This window comes from Echinops telfairi, unplaced genomic scaffold (assembly GCF_000313985.2).
Source record: "Echinops telfairi isolate 266 unplaced genomic scaffold, ASM31398v2 ScPeMD7_7469;HRSCAF=8507_1, whole genome shotgun sequence".
NCBI classification, from domain to species: Eukaryota; Metazoa; Chordata; class Mammalia; order Afrosoricida; family Tenrecidae; genus Echinops; species Echinops telfairi.
In genome coordinates this window covers 147,548,184-147,563,278 of record NW_022111373.1, presented here as the reverse complement: position 1 = coordinate 147,563,278, position 15,095 = coordinate 147,548,184, and the positions used below count along the sequence as shown (strand labels likewise).

Genomic DNA, 15,095 nt, shown 5'->3' with positions numbered 1-15,095 from the left:
GCCGTGAGTCTGAAGAGGAATTTACGGACTAGTATCAGACATATGGGCTAATTTCAGACTTAAGGACTTAATCTGGACTAGGCTGGGATGCTTTCTCAATATGCAGTTACTCTGATATAAAGCTCTTCCTTAGACACATGATGTCTCTGGATTTGTTTCGCCAGTCAACCCGGACTAACACACCTGGAAACCTAAACGTTTTATCCGGTTTTAAAGAGAGGTGCTGAGTCAGAATCAACCACTGGCAGTGGGTTTAGTTTAGTTTTGGTCCCTAAACTTCTAGAACATCTCCCACTGAAACCATTGGGCATGTCTAGGCTTCATCCTACAGGCCAGCCCAATGCCTGAGGAGCTCTGTTCCTGTCATGGAAACGTCCCATGGTTCCAGAGACGGTGCTGGGGGCCCCATGACGGACTCCATATGTCGCCCTGCCAGAGAGCCTGTTGCGGTGGACAGGTGGTGGACAGGTGGAAGGGGAGGACTGGATCATTCCGGCTCCATTTTGTCCCTTGTCTGTGCAATCAGTTCATGTCAGGGCCATGGAAATATCACCAGCAAAAGAATGTCGAAAAGGGCAAAACACGTGCTTCTGTTTTTTGAAAGGACAGAAGCCCGGCTGCAATATAAGGTTCTCTTTCCACACCTTCCCCCTCAGAGGTCCTGGGCCCTGCTGGATCTCCCCTCAGCAGCACCTGCTTGCGGAGAGGAGAGCTCCCAGAGAGGCCTTTTCCCTCCGCCAGCGTTGTGGGGTGCTGTGGGGGGAAGCCAAGTGCTTTGAGGCAGGGGGAGGGCTGTGTGGGGGAGGGGTGCTTTGGGGTGAGGGTCTGCAGTGTGGTAGGGGGAGGAAATGCTTTGGGTCCAGGCATTGTGGTAGGGGAGTCCTTTGGGGCGGGGCTGAGCGCGCCCTCTTGTGGCCGTCGGGCAGCTCGCAGCTTCCCAGGTAGGAAGGTCCATCCCACCCATTTAGTTCCAAGCATCCCAAACCGGAAGGTCGCGCAGTGGGGCTTCTGTCGCGCAGTGGCACCTGCTACCAGGTTTAGGGCGGGGTGAGCTCTAACCCGCGCGGTGGCCGTTAAAGGGTGATCCAACGGGAACCCCAGGATGCGCTGCCGGCCCCAGGATGACCTGCGGCCATCTGGAGGCCACCATGCAGTCCTGGGCGTGAGGAACAGGGGCTCCCGGATGGGGCACACTGTCCTCCAGTGACAAGTGAAAACTGGTGGGACAGCAGCTCTGCCAGAGCTCCGCCTTCTCTTGCGTCATGGGTCACATCAGCCCATACTGGCAGGAAATTCAGGTCCTCAGGAGCATCCACAACCCCTGCCGAGCGGGTGCCAGCGCACCCAGGCATGGCAGTTCATCCAAGTAGGTGGCCTTCTGTGCTCACGCAAACATGTACACACTCGCATAGCCACGTGCCAGTGTGGGCAGACACGTGCTCTCGTACACACACGTCACAAGGCTAATGAAACCATGTCATGAAGGCCATGGGATTTGCCCACTCCCCTTGGAAGCCCGCGATCAGCACATATCATAGGGATCACAGAGGGACACTCCCCCTGCCCATCACTTGTGGGCAGCAGCAGCTGGCACCTGCAGTCCAGATCGTGACTCATTTCCAGACACCTCCACTTGGCGTGGCCAGTGTGCCGGGGCCCATGGTTTCTACAGCACCCTCACCCCAGCCTTTGTCCCCAGAAAGCTGGTGTCTCCCTGGGCCCCTTCTCCACACTTGGAACCTAACGCTCTTGAAGGCAGCACGCTGAATGCTCCTTCAGGGTGGATTCTAAACCCATCTGGTCCCAGTGGCCAGGAAGCCAGTCTGGTGTTGGCCTCCCTCCTCTGATGGCAGCTGCTCTCAGCACAGGTCAGCTCCTCCCCCGTCCTTCCCCAGCAGGGACATCTGTCTTTGGTTTCACAAGTCAACCCAAACTCACACACTTGGAACCTAACCGTTCTGCTCTGTCTTAGAGTTGCTGTGAGTCAGAATCAACTACTGGCAGTGGATCTAGTTGTTTGGGGTTGTGGTCCCTGAACTTCTAGAACATCCCCCACTGAAACCATTGCCAAGGTCTAGGCTTCATCAATTCCTTTCGTGTGTGAGGCACGTCCAGTCCAATCAGCATCAGTGTGTGTGTCCGCATACCACATGCCAGGTCAGGATGGTCATCAATGTAACCCACCAGCACCTGCGTTGTGTCCTCTTCTCCGACACCGGTCCTGGCAGAGGCTGACCACTCCAGAGCCCTTCCTCCACCCAGATACAAACCCATGGTGGCCACGTGGTAGCCTGAGTCCTTGTTCAGGCTCTCTCTCAGTCAACACAGGGAAGCTCTGAAGATCCTCAGGGCCCAACCCTGTACCTGATGTGGCAATACCCAGTCCCAGGGAGGGGCCTGGCACACAGCACCCACACAAGGATCTGTGGAATGAATAAATATACTGAGATGCTTCCAAAGGGCAACACAGATGTTTATATATTTATAAATTAGAGTTACTAAAAAAAAACAATGGTGAGGGAGTCACAAAATAGTTGACAAGTGTGATTTTCCAAGGGCAGCAAGTGTAAATAAAATATAGGCAACAATTCCATTTGAGGGTGAATCACTTCACGGTATTTCATGGCACTTAAAGAGAGCCCCTCGGGGAGTACTGAGAGCCCGTTAGACGTGGCTGAGGACACAGGTGCGTCACCGAGCGTTCTCCTTCACCTGTGTCGGCTGACGCCTTGCCGAGGGCCACGCTACGATCAGAACAGTGGTCCGTTAGGTTCACGTTTCTCTTTTATTATAAAAACACACAAGTTTTAAGAAATGATGAGTATAAGACAGATCGGGAGCACGGTGAGTTATTAACCCATTTTCTATATACAAATACTAAGATTCCCAAAGTGGAACAGCATCAATGTGAAGCACATTATAGCACTGTCTCGAATGGAGGTACACGGCACAAACGGCCAAGAGGCCATCTCGGAAGCTTACATACATGCCGTCCGCACCTGGGCCTTCAGCGAGCCGGCCGTGCTGCCTCCCGGCAAGAGCTTCAGAGAAGACTCGCCGACAGATGTTTCCGTGGAGACCCCTGCAGCCCCTCTCAAGGAACCACCCCCCACCTGGAAGGGGACCGGCCTACTGATGGCGGAGACAGGAGAAGCCTCTCATTCCTTCTAGTGGGTCTGGGTTTTTGGAGTCAATCATGGGAGCAGAGTCCTAAAGCTGCTGGGGAACCAAACAAATAACATGTTTGTCTTGTGAAATTCATTATAAAATGTTGCTCAATTTTAAAAGCCACTAAAAGGACACTTTCTGCAGCAAAAAAGGGCTAAGTTCAAGTTTCTGCCAGTGGACCTGGTACAGGGACCTGGGGTCCGGGGATGGCAACGGCATGTGTGAAATGTGTGCGGCCAGCGGCCAGCAGGCAGGAGGGTTCGCCGCTCCCTGTCACCAGCCTCAGGGGGGACTTTCCTCCTTGGTTCTGAGGTCACTGGCCTGTGAGCATTCAGACAACGTGAAGGCACTTCTCTGGACATAAGGCCGCCTGGGACCTAGCCATGCCCCTCCTCTTGCTCCTCCTCGCACAGCGCACCAGCTTCCTCCAGGTAGGCGACCACGGCGGTCGGGACGCTTTGCGACGAGTCCTTCTGCCAGGTGTCCAGTATCTGGGATATTCCTGCTGGATTGCTGGGACTCAGGTCACAGAGGGCATAGACGGCTGCTAACTGGACGCCCCAGGGTATATCTGAAAAGGAGGTTCAAGTAAGTCAGTACCTGAGGCGATCGATGGTCTTTCTAAATCTTCAATGACAATTGATTAAAACATTATACAACAATGGGATGCTTTCTGCCAATGAGAATAAAACGTAAGAAAACACCAGTGAGTACAGTGAGGCATTCATTTCAGACACACATCTCTTACACTCCCACTAACCCCACAACAGCTCTGGAGGGCACACTCCCACATAGGGGCTATAATGCAGTGGGGGGTACGGGGGTTGGGGTGGGTGGTGGTCAAAAAGATCGTGGGAAATTCTATTACCATTCATTCCATCAGTCCGCAAACTTTTTGAAAGCTCCCCCATGCAGTGAGGTTACTGAAACTTTCCACACAGAAACGGCTTTGTTAAATGGGCTCCTCAAAATACCTAGAACATGGAACGTAAGCTGTGCCCACGGAAGGGTTATCAGAACCTCCTCCTTTGAGCTCAGGTCTACCGGGAGGGGGGCGGCTTGGTGGGAACCAATCCTTAGTTTGGGTTGCAGATTTCTCCTAGTTACTTGGGAAAGCAGCTAGTGGGGGGCCTCTCTGTCCTTCCCAGCCGGCTCGGCTCAGGGAGACCCCAGGTGTGTCCAGTGGTACAGCTGTTCCCCACATAGGCTCTGGAGTCAGATCGCCCGGCCTTCCTGTGAAGAGCCAGGGGCGCATTGGACCGGCCCCCTCTGGGCTAGTACTGAGCGTGGCCAGCTGCACGACCAGGGGGACTACTGGCTCCTTACAGAAGACCGCTCTCCACTAGGCTGGTGACTGCCTTATCCACTGCAGACTAGAACGAGGAGCCGTTTCCGGTGGGAGAAACCATCAGCTGTCAAGGACGCCATTTCAGAGCCCTGTCCAGGCTCCACACAGGACGAAGACAGAAGCCCAGGTGCGGCCCAGGGACCGTCACAGAGCCTCAGCAAGCAGCGTGCTCGGTGGGCTCACAGCTCCCTGGGGAGGAGAAGAGCACAGGCACGCCTGCACCTTGCTGCGTCCGTCAGTCAGAGGCAGGTTACTACAGAGGTGTGCGGCGGGTGGTCACTGCACCAGTCAGGCCCAGGGGGGTTGGCAGGCAGGGCCCCGGAGCGGGGAGCTGAGTGCTAGTGAGGCCAGTGAGTATGCCTGGGCCTGTAGCCGCCACAGCCCACAGGGTGGGCATCAGCACCCACCTGCTCATTCAGGTATGACCACGGGACAAGGGGTCACACGCAGCTCGTGGGTGAGCAGAGAGGTACTGGGCATGCCCCACAGCCAGGACTCCCCGCAACAGGACGAGAGGCGCAATGGCTACAACCCCTTCCGAAGCAGTCCTCACCTTCGTCCTGAGCATGCTGGATGAACATGCCGATCACCGAGCTGATGTTTCTCACGGCCGATGGAAATCCTTCCTTTAGACCCAGCTGGCCAAGGCGTCCTGGAGGAATCGAGGGGCAGAAACCACACGGTCTAGGTTAGCTGCTGATTACCTGCCCACAAGACCTACAGTGCGGCTTCTTTTGCATGAGGTCACGTGAAGGGCACCGCACCGCTAGGAACCAGGACCAGGGACACCGGCTTCCACTAGCCCGTCTTTAAGGGGCACGCAAAGCACCAGGGCAGACTGTCGGCGGGCACACTGGGCATTAGTGGGACTTGGAAGAGCAGCTTCAAACAGCAAAGGTGAGAGGACGAAGTCTGCTTAGGCTGGCAGATCAACCATAGACCAGGCCCCGCTCCAAACCCACTGCCATCACGCCACTTCTGACTCATGGCTACCTGCAGTAGTCGAGCGCCCGAGGGTTTCAGAGAATGTCCATTTTTACAGGGGCAGCTGAGGATTGCAACTGTAACACAAACGTCCACCCAAACCCCTTTCAACCACTGTGATCCAGAGGCCTTGCTCACTCAGCCGAGCGAGTCTTCCTCAGCACCAGTCTGAGGTCATGTTCACCTCGGTGCAGGCTGGGAGAAGCTCCGACAGCTACAGCGGCTCTTACTGATGGGACCAGGGCCCATGCCGTGTCCCTGTCCTACATGAGTTGACCGCTGGCTGAACTCCTGGACACCGAGTGCCCCAGGCCTCCTAACAATCATCCACGGCTGCTCCCATCCAGGCTGATTTCCTTCCAAAAGGAGCAGGGTCGCCCTTCAGAGAAAGCAGTCACTGCTGACAATGACGAAGCCTGAGTTGTCATCCAAGTCAGGACTTTAGAGAACTTCTGTCAGCCATGCTGAGAAGGCCATACGTCAGACTTCCCCAGGGAGAACACCGGCATTACTACGTGTGTCAATGCCCGTTCTGGCCAGCTTTCACCTTTCACACTACAGCTAGGAGCGCGCGCTGCTTGTTGAGCAGTCCTGTCCTCAGAAAGATGTGTCCATCTGCTCCCACGAAGGTTTGCAATCTTGGAAATGCCATGGGGCAGTTCTACTGGAGCCTAGAAGGATCGCTATGGGTCAGAATGAACTCAATGCAGTGGGGTGGTTGGTGCCCCATCAACACCAGGGAGCCATAGCATTCCAGTCAGGCCACAAACAGTCTGGTACATGCTACCAAATGGCTTCTACGCCCTTCAAGTGTGAAGTGCAGGCGGTTAAGCCCTGGACTGCTAACTGAGAGGTTAGCGGTTCAAACCCACCAGCTCTGCTCTGCATGGGAAAGACGAGACGACAGCCTTGGAAACGCTAAGGGCAGTCCTCTGTTCTGCAGGGGCAGGGGCAGGCAGAATCAACTCGGCAGCAGGGTGTAACACACCCGAACTCGGCTCCTCTGCTAGTGGGGTGCAGGCGTATAGTCCCCAACATTTACGAGGATCCAGAGCAGCCGAGGCTGTTCATGGAGTGGTCTCCAGTGTGTGAGCCAGAAGAACTGAGTCCCGTTTGGTAGTCATGCCCAAGTCACAGGGGCGTTTACAGAGCGACTTCCGGAGATCCTTATCTACCGGTGTCCCTCAGAATGACCCTCTCAGAGGCCTCACCACGCCCACTGCACTCACGTCCCACGTCTAGTTTTGCCCCGGAGGTCCACAGCCTGCTGCTCTTGTGAATGCACACAACCCTTGCTCTGGACCAACCAGCACCTCCTGCCACCAAGCCCGGCTCCTCACGCATGCCTGGCTGCCGGCAGAGAGGTCACCCGGGCCTACTTGAAGGCTGCGGTGCCCTGCCCCCAGTCCCTCCCCGTGGTCAGTCACCCCAGACGCACAGGAAACGTGGCCGCAGATAGAGGACAGGTTGCATCAGGGCGCTGACAAGGACAGAGGACAACAGTGGACACATCTGTCTGGGAGCACAGCGGACGCCACTGCTCCGTGGGCCGAGGACGGCGAGCCGAGCTGGGAGCTGTGGTCAGAGGAACCAGTGCCTGCTGACGGTGCCGTGCTTGGGGACAGGGCGGCAGAAAGAACTCTCAAGCTGATGGGCTGACAGGCTGCGCCGCGGGCTCCCCGCTGGACATGACGGTGAGGGTGGAGCAGGACCGGGCATCCCTGTGAGCCGGAGCTGACTCGGGCACACTGAGCACCAGCACCGTCAGACCAGCCAAGTGTCGGAGCGGGATGCCACGCTCCCCACGACGCAAGTCCACCAGTGACGCTCGCCTGGGTAAGTCGAGAGCCGCTTTAGGGGGACGGTGGTGCTCTGCTTATGCTAAGGGTGAGATTAGACTACAGCAGAGGTCACGTTATAGCAATCTACATGCCCGCTGTGTGCGGCCACTGCACAGTAATATGTGCATCGAACATGAGTTCAATGATACACTCTCAATCCTGGACAAAGACAGACAACCCCTCATTTACAAATCAAGGCGGCAAGAAAGAGGGCGGAATCAAGCAGCAGAGCTGCCTGCTCAGACCATGCTAAGAAACCAGTCACTGAGGCAAGGGCTCCGGACCAACACGGCTGTCACCATGCACGCCTTCCTTCCGGAGACGTCATCAATAGCAGGAGTGCACAAGGACACACAACGAACTCACCGATGAGTCTCAGGACGGACGCGACAATGACATCAGGGGTGTGCGTGGTGTTCGCGTGCCCCTTCCTGTACTTTATCCATTTGTCCATGACCGGCCACAGTTCCTTGCTGTGAAATAGAAGGGCAAGTACTGAGCATTTACCTCTGTGGGCTGTGCTGATGCCCTTACTAAGAAAAGGAAATGTGAACCAAAGAAAACAGAAGATAATGGTGTCCCCAATGTGCTTGCCCTGGGACACCGACAGGCTCTCTGCAGGAACACGTGTGGATTCATAGCGGCTGCCGTGCAGGGCTCGGGACGGAAGTGGTGGGAGCTGCTCCAGGAGGTCCGCCCTGCCCTTACTAAGCCTGGGCCCCTGGCCCCACTGCTGTGCTACCTCCAGGGTCCCCCACGAGCGCCGCAGCACCCATTCTGTGACCCTGCTCATGACGTGAGAACATGCGGTGGGCAAGTAGCCTCGGCCACCCATCCGTGCAGAGCTGTCTTAAGAGGCAGCTCCCTGCTGCCAGCCACTCCCCTTGGGTCTGACCAGAGCTTGTCTCACACTCGTGTCCCACCCCTGTGCCCGTCTCCACAGAACACATCCTGAAAGACCGACAGAGAGAAGGCCTGGACTACAGGCTGTATTCCCTCCCCACCCAGCCTCCACCTCCAAGGGAGGCCCCATGGGATTCCAGATGCATAGAAGAATACACTAAAAAACAAACAAAGGAACTTTCCAGGACCCTTTAAAGGCCACTTGTACCACTGGTGCCTCAGAGCATCTGTTCTCTCCCCAACCCCAGGTGGGCAGGGCTGCTGGCCTGGAGGCCCGCCCTAGCAGTATGTTTCAGTGACCATCACCGGCTGCGCTCAGCCTGTGCCGTGGAGACGGAGTGGGCATGCTGGCACATGGCAGTGGCCACAGGGCATCAGTGAGGAGACAGAGACTGGCACCAGAAAACAAGAAGGCAGAAGAACAGTTTATGACCCAAGTTGAGACGCTGGCAGCTGACGCGCTTTCAGTGGAGAAACATGATCCAAACCAAGGGCCCACTCCTCCTCCAGGCCACCACTCAACGCCAGCAGCCCCTTTTCACTGTCGGCTGGCAGTGCCCCGCGCCTCACAATCTCCCCGAGTCTGCATCCTGCGCCTGTGCCCTGCACACCAGGCCGCCTTGCATCCAAACCTGCACCTCACGTTTCCCTGGTCCACAGCCCACACCTCAGGCCCCCTGCACCTGTGCCCTGCACATTGGGTCACCCTGGATCCACCCCCCACACCTCACATGTCCCTGGTCCTCTGCCCCACAACTCATGCCCCCCTGGTCCCCACACCCTGCATTTCACATGCCCCCTGGGTCTGCACTGCCGGTCCACAGCCCGCACCGCCGGTCCCCCTGCGTCCACAGCCGCACCTTATGATGTTGTCATGCGTCCACACCCACTTCTGGTGGCAGCAGAGCAGGTCAATGGCAAATATGCACTCCCACGTGTTCTCACTCAGGTCTTCACCAAACCTCTCGCTCGAATGAAACTCTGTGTTTGGACATAACTGTATTGTCAAAAGCAGCTTAGAAACCATGAAGCCAACATCTACAGGAGCATTCTAGCAAACAAAACAGAAAACACAAGTTGGAGTCTCAATAGAAGACAGTTCGTCCCAGCACTCCCCCAGAGCACAGCAAACTTCTCTCTGTCACTCACTCACTCACACTCTCTCTCTCTCTCACACACACACACACACACACGTCCATATAGCAGCCACATTTTCAACTCAAACTGGAGTAAGTCATACAAGTTACAATAAAGAACCATCTCCTCCTTCCACTTTTCTGCCAAGGGAGCGCTGACGGCAATTCCCGGCATTCTTCCAAGTCTGTGTGTCCCTGTTAGATCTTCAGCCAAGTGGAGAAAGTGACAGTCGTGTGCTGGTTCTCACTGCTGTGTGGACACTGCAGTCTGTCCATCCACTGACCCTCTGAAGGTTTCTGGGTTTCCTCCGGCTTGGCGACAGTGAACAACACGCGAGTCTTCACATGGGCACACACTCACTTCCCATTGGAAAAGGCTGGGCCGTGTGATCAGTTAGGTTAACTTCATACAGAGCAGCCCAACTATTTCCCCAGTGGCTGTATGTACCACGTGACATTCCCACCAGCGTGGCGTGGAGGTTCCAATAGAAAAATGGTGTACATGTAACACAGGATATAGACTCAGTACAACAAAGAGTGGAAGCCTGACAATTTGCATGACAATTTCAAGGGCTCAGGGGGTTGACTGATAGACTGAGAATAAAGGCCTGGCAGTGGTGTTGATTTTCTGATATTCTGACCGAGTATAAGATTTTCTGGCAGATAAGCCAGAACTAAACTGCTGCTACTACTGTGAGGTGTGGTGCAGTCAATTCCGACTGATACAGACCCGTGGAGAAGGGAACGAATCACTGCCCCATCTTCTGCCGCCTTGGCTTCACATTGTGATGTCTGAAGCCCACTGAAACCCATTGTTTTGACCCATCGGTCCAGGGCCTGCCTCTTCTGCATTGCCCCTCTCTGCTCTACCACGCCCGATGTCCTTCTCCAGAGACCAGGCTCTCCTGGCGACACGTCCAAAGTAGTCAGACCAAGGCTCGCCACCCTTGCCTCTCCGGATCATTCTGGCTGTACTTCTTCCAAGACAGATGTGTTTGTCCTTCTGGCAGTCCAGGGTACCTTCGACACTGTAATTCAAAGGCTTCGATTCTTTTTTGGTCTTCCTTATTCAACGAACTAAATGTGATCCAAAATATTCTACCTGGGTGCACGAGCACTTAGCAGAGATAGTAAACAAACCCCAAGGGAGTGTACAAACAAACAGTCACTGTGAGTGGGCAATGGGCTGTTTCTTTAGGGTGCAAAAGTGACTTTGCAATCTTTATATAAAGCAGGATGCTTTGTTTCTTCTCTGGAAGGTGCAGACATAAAGGGGCACGGGCGAACAAACCAAGCTACTACTGTGATCTCCTGTATTGAAGGAGACATCCCAGAGACTGTGAACATGAGTCTGAGTGTCTGTTAGTTATACTGTCTCAAAGCGTATGAGAATCTGCTACATTTCAGCTGTGATTATACTTGGGAGTGCTTACTATTAGAAGATGTTAACTAGCTATTAGAACTCAACCCACAACACCAAACCCACTGCGACTGGGTCGCGTCGAGCTCGCTGTGGCCGCCCCTTCGGGTGTCCAGGGCTCATCTGCACAGGGGCAGAGGGTCGCTGTTTTCTACCGTGAAGCTGGTGGTCCAGGCTGCTGAGGGCCGATCGCCAACGTTTGGGGCATCAGCAGCTTGCTTCACTACTGCACCATCAGGGCTCCTTAGAGAGGAGGAGGCTTCAAAATGTTCATGGAAACTTCCACCCTCTTTCAATGCCAGTTTCCCCTAGCTTTCTGACCACTGGCCGATGTATAAGGAGATGCAAGTTAACAATGTTCAATACGGCTGCATTCAGAGTATGACTTTTTACATTTGAGAGTCACCAAAGTGTTTCAAAATACTCGATTACATCGGAAAATGCTAAGAATTTTAAATACATCTTATTATATACATTACGTTTAAAACTATGAAAATTACAGACTTGAACTTTGCAGAAGATTTCCATCTGTTACAATTAATCAATGACCAAGGCAAGTTTTAGCTTTGTAACTGATCTATGAATGCAACAAGATTCATCATTTTAAATGCTATCAAAACCACACTCATTTGAGAATTTAAAAAATTTAGCATCAACCTAAGTCAAATTGTCATTTATACACATCAAAGAGTCATCTAGATTTGAATAACTGTGTTGGAAAAATTCAAGAGACCACATCAGTGAAGAGGACTCTCCCTATTCCTGGTCTCACCCTGAAACCAGCAGTTGTTTGCCAGCAGGGGAAGAAATGCTACTGGTTTCTTGTCAGCCAGCGGAGCGGTGTTCACCAACTCTCCTTCTCCTTTTCACCCCAGAAAGCGCATGACTCTCTCCCACTTGAATGTATTACACTGACTTCTTGACACCCGACAGAGAATTCTTCTTGAGGTGCGTCACAGAGATGTAATGCTTCATCTCTGCTTTCAAAACCAACCACCTCCTGAAAACAATCTTTTACCTTTCTTGTAAGCGGTAGTATTGCGATGTCCTTGGAAAGGAACTGAAAGCCCCACCTTCCCTTATGCCTGAGAGAACTTCAATGTGCTCTTTCGTCAACACCACCAATAAGTGCGGTTTTCCATAGTAAGCTTTCGTGGTCATTTCAGTCCGTTTCGTGCTAACTGGAATGAATTGGCTTTACTTTAAAAACAATGCCCGTAAGTTTCCACTTTGCCAAAAGACATCCCAGATTCCCAAACCTATTGATTTCACACAGGAGGCCAATCTAAAGACCCCGGCCTCTGCCCTGAGCCCCATAGTAATCAAATTGATACCTTTGCTTTTAAAAACTTTAAAGAGGTCTTTTGTCGAAGATTTGTACTAACAAGCTCTTGTGTAACGTTTCACTCGATGGTTCCAGTGGCTTTGATTATGGCCCCGAGAGAAGAAAGCCTTGACAACGTCAGTCCGCTGCCTCGTCACCACGATGCTGCCCATCGGTGCAGTCACGGGGGCTTTGGTTACATGAGATAGAGCCCACACTGAAAGACGTCGTTTCGGACCTTCAACATTTTCAGTCACTTCATCGGCAAGCGCTCCTCCCTTTCAGGCAGCCAAGTGTGTCCCCTGTGTGTCGCAGGTTAGTCAGCAAGCGTCCTCCGATCTCCATGCTGTTTTCTTCTTCATAGTCCAGCTGCTTGGGATGATTTGCTCAGCACAGAGATTGAGTAAGTGTGGTCAGAGGATACAACCCTGCTGCACACCTTTGCTAATTTTAATCCAAGCATTATCCCCCAGTTCTGTTTAAATGTTTGCCTTTCTTGATACACAGGGTCCGCACAATTAAGTGTTCTAAAACTCCCATTCTTCACAATATTAGCCATAATTTATTATGATTCACAGAATGACTTTGCTAAGGCAGTAAGACTCACGAAACATCTGTGTATCCACTGATTTCAGCGACTATCAAACCGACATCAGCCAGGATATCTCGATCCACAACTTCCTCTGAATCTGGTAGCTCCCGGTCAATAAAGTGCTAAAGCCATTTTGAAATTACCTTTGGCATAATGTCACTACATGTGGCATTAATGATGTTGGCTACTTTTCCTGTGAACGGGCACAAGTACAGACTTCTTCCAGCTGACGGGTTAAGAATCTGCTCTCTAAATTTCTCGGGAGAGACAAGCGGGCACCTCCTTCCCTCCATCGGCTGCTTGAAGCTTTCTTATCGGTATTCCTCCAGCCTCAGTTTTGCCAGTGTCACCCGGGCCATTTGGGTGCCTTCCTGTAAAAACGTTGGTTGTTGATTGTGGGCTTTTTCTTGAAAAAATGGTTGACCGACCATTCTTCCTGGTACAGTGTGCACTCCTTCCACCTTCTCCCGAGGCGCCGGCGTCACTCATTACTCTGCCCACAGAACCCTCGAATGTCACCCCCGAGGCTTGTCTTTGTTAGGTTTGCAGCCCATCCAGCTTGAGAAGTGCCGAGCAGGGTCTTCTCGTTAGGCTTTCCAGTCACAAGGCTTTGCTCACTTCTGTCTTAAACGGCCCTGGCAGATCTTCTGCTCAGCTCTTTCACGTCACTCATGATTCCACTTTAGCCACTCCACGTTCAAGAGCAAGCTGCCATTTCTGCCGAGGTCCGTGTTGCTCTTTGTCTTGCCTGTTGTTTCTGCCATCTCCACACATGGAGCTCTTGACGCTCCCACACAGCTCCCAGGTCTCCTTGTGTATGTCTTGCCATTCAGTCTGTCTTATTTCAGAAGCGACGTTGAAGTCTGTCTGCCATGATTCGCTATGATGGCACCTGGAACACCGGCTCCCTAACTTCCAGCATCACCCCAGTAAGTCGGACACAACAGCATGGAGAACAGAGATGAGGGGTGGACCTTTAGCCTTTCATAAAAAAACCGAAATCAAATGAATCATCATACCCAAAACCACTAAAAAGCAAAGGAAAATGGCACAGGAAATAGCACTGTATGCACAATTCCACTCTTTGCGTTTTAAAGGAGAAACTGATGCATGAACATTGAAAGAGGGCACACAGTCCACCCCATCTTTCCTGACGTGGACCCTATTTTCAGTCACCCCATCGGCACCCAGAGAACCGCATTACGTTGGATCTACGAATAAAAGAGCACTTCTAGCTAGTGCATTAGCACATTAATCACTAAAGACCAAGAAATGGGAAGTGACATAGCAACAGAGGGAAGAAATAAAAACACTTTCATCTTGGAAGAAAAAGCATTAAATTTAACAGGTTTTCATAGCTGGAACACCAAGCTTTCAGAATCTCTAATAAGCCATCTATTAGAAGAGCAATAATTTATATCTTCTCTGAGCCCTTTATTGGGGAAAAACATACGCTTATATACATGTGTATGGTTTTGTCAGTCATAAGTTATTGTACAAACTGCTAAAACTGCAGCACAGACCCCTAACATTCCTCTTGGAATGTCTCTTAAATAAGAGCAACATGCATAAGCTTAAGCAAAAATGATTATTTAAATAAATCCAACACAAAAAAATAACATCTTTAAAATGCCTATGAGCCAATGGGAAAAAAAACAGCAAATAACACTGATGTCAGCTCTCCAAGTATGGTACGACAGGGAACGAAAACACACTCACCTTCTCCCAGTTGAGAAAGGCTCTCAGACAGTTGAGAACCTCTCCTTTTGCACGCTGCCTGGCGACTAACTGCATCGCTTTATTGATCACTGATTGTGAGATAAAGATATCACGCCACATGTTTGCAATAAACAGAGTCAGTTTGTCAGACTCGGGGAAATCTACGAGGAAGAAAAGGAAATAAGCAGCAGTTAGGTCTGATCCAGTCAGTGAATGCGTGCCACACACCAAGCACACGCTGGGTCAGTCCACATCACCAAGACGTCAGGGGTGTCCCCGTCAGCAGGAAGGGGAATGCACAGCCCAAGAGAGGCCCGGCTGTAGCCACAGCCAAGACGACATTGCCCCCTCCGCCCTGCAGCCAACTCAATGATAATCTAAACGCAAGCAAAACATGAATACACGTGTGGAAAAAAGAACAGAAACGAATAAAAGGGACCCGTGTCCCCCGAGCCCCTCCAGAGGTTGGCACGGGTCCTCTCAGGCTGTCTTAGGCACTTAACACACACAGGACTGCCTATGTGTCTGAGGCCTGTGACGGGAAGATCACTATGCTTCCCAAAGACTGAGTAGCAATCCTCCAGTTGCAAACCCCTCTGCCCACATTATAGCTGGTCTTTCATTTCATTGTAATCGTTTTATTATTAGGGGTTCATCCAA

At 52.3% G+C, this 15,095-nt stretch overlaps 1 protein-coding gene across 1 annotated transcript in view; it reads right to left on the bottom strand.

Moving 5' to 3' along the window:
• Positions 1-2,766: 2,766 nt before the first annotated feature.
• ICE1 (interactor of little elongation complex ELL subunit 1) overlaps positions 2,767-15,095 on the bottom strand; it is a 44,329-nt gene continuing 32,000 nt past the window's right edge. Inside the window, exons 15-19 of the mRNA XM_045285005.1 lie at positions 14,436-14,596; positions 9,105-9,295; positions 7,708-7,814; positions 5,070-5,168; positions 2,767-3,739 (exon numbers count right to left, since the gene is read on the bottom strand). Of these exons, the coding sequence (XP_045140940.1) occupies positions 3,546-3,739; positions 5,070-5,168; positions 7,708-7,814; positions 9,105-9,295; positions 14,436-14,596 (752 nt within the window). The 3' untranslated portion in view covers positions 2,767-3,545. The remainder of the gene's footprint in view (positions 3,740-5,069; positions 5,169-7,707; positions 7,815-9,104; positions 9,296-14,435; positions 14,597-15,095) is intronic.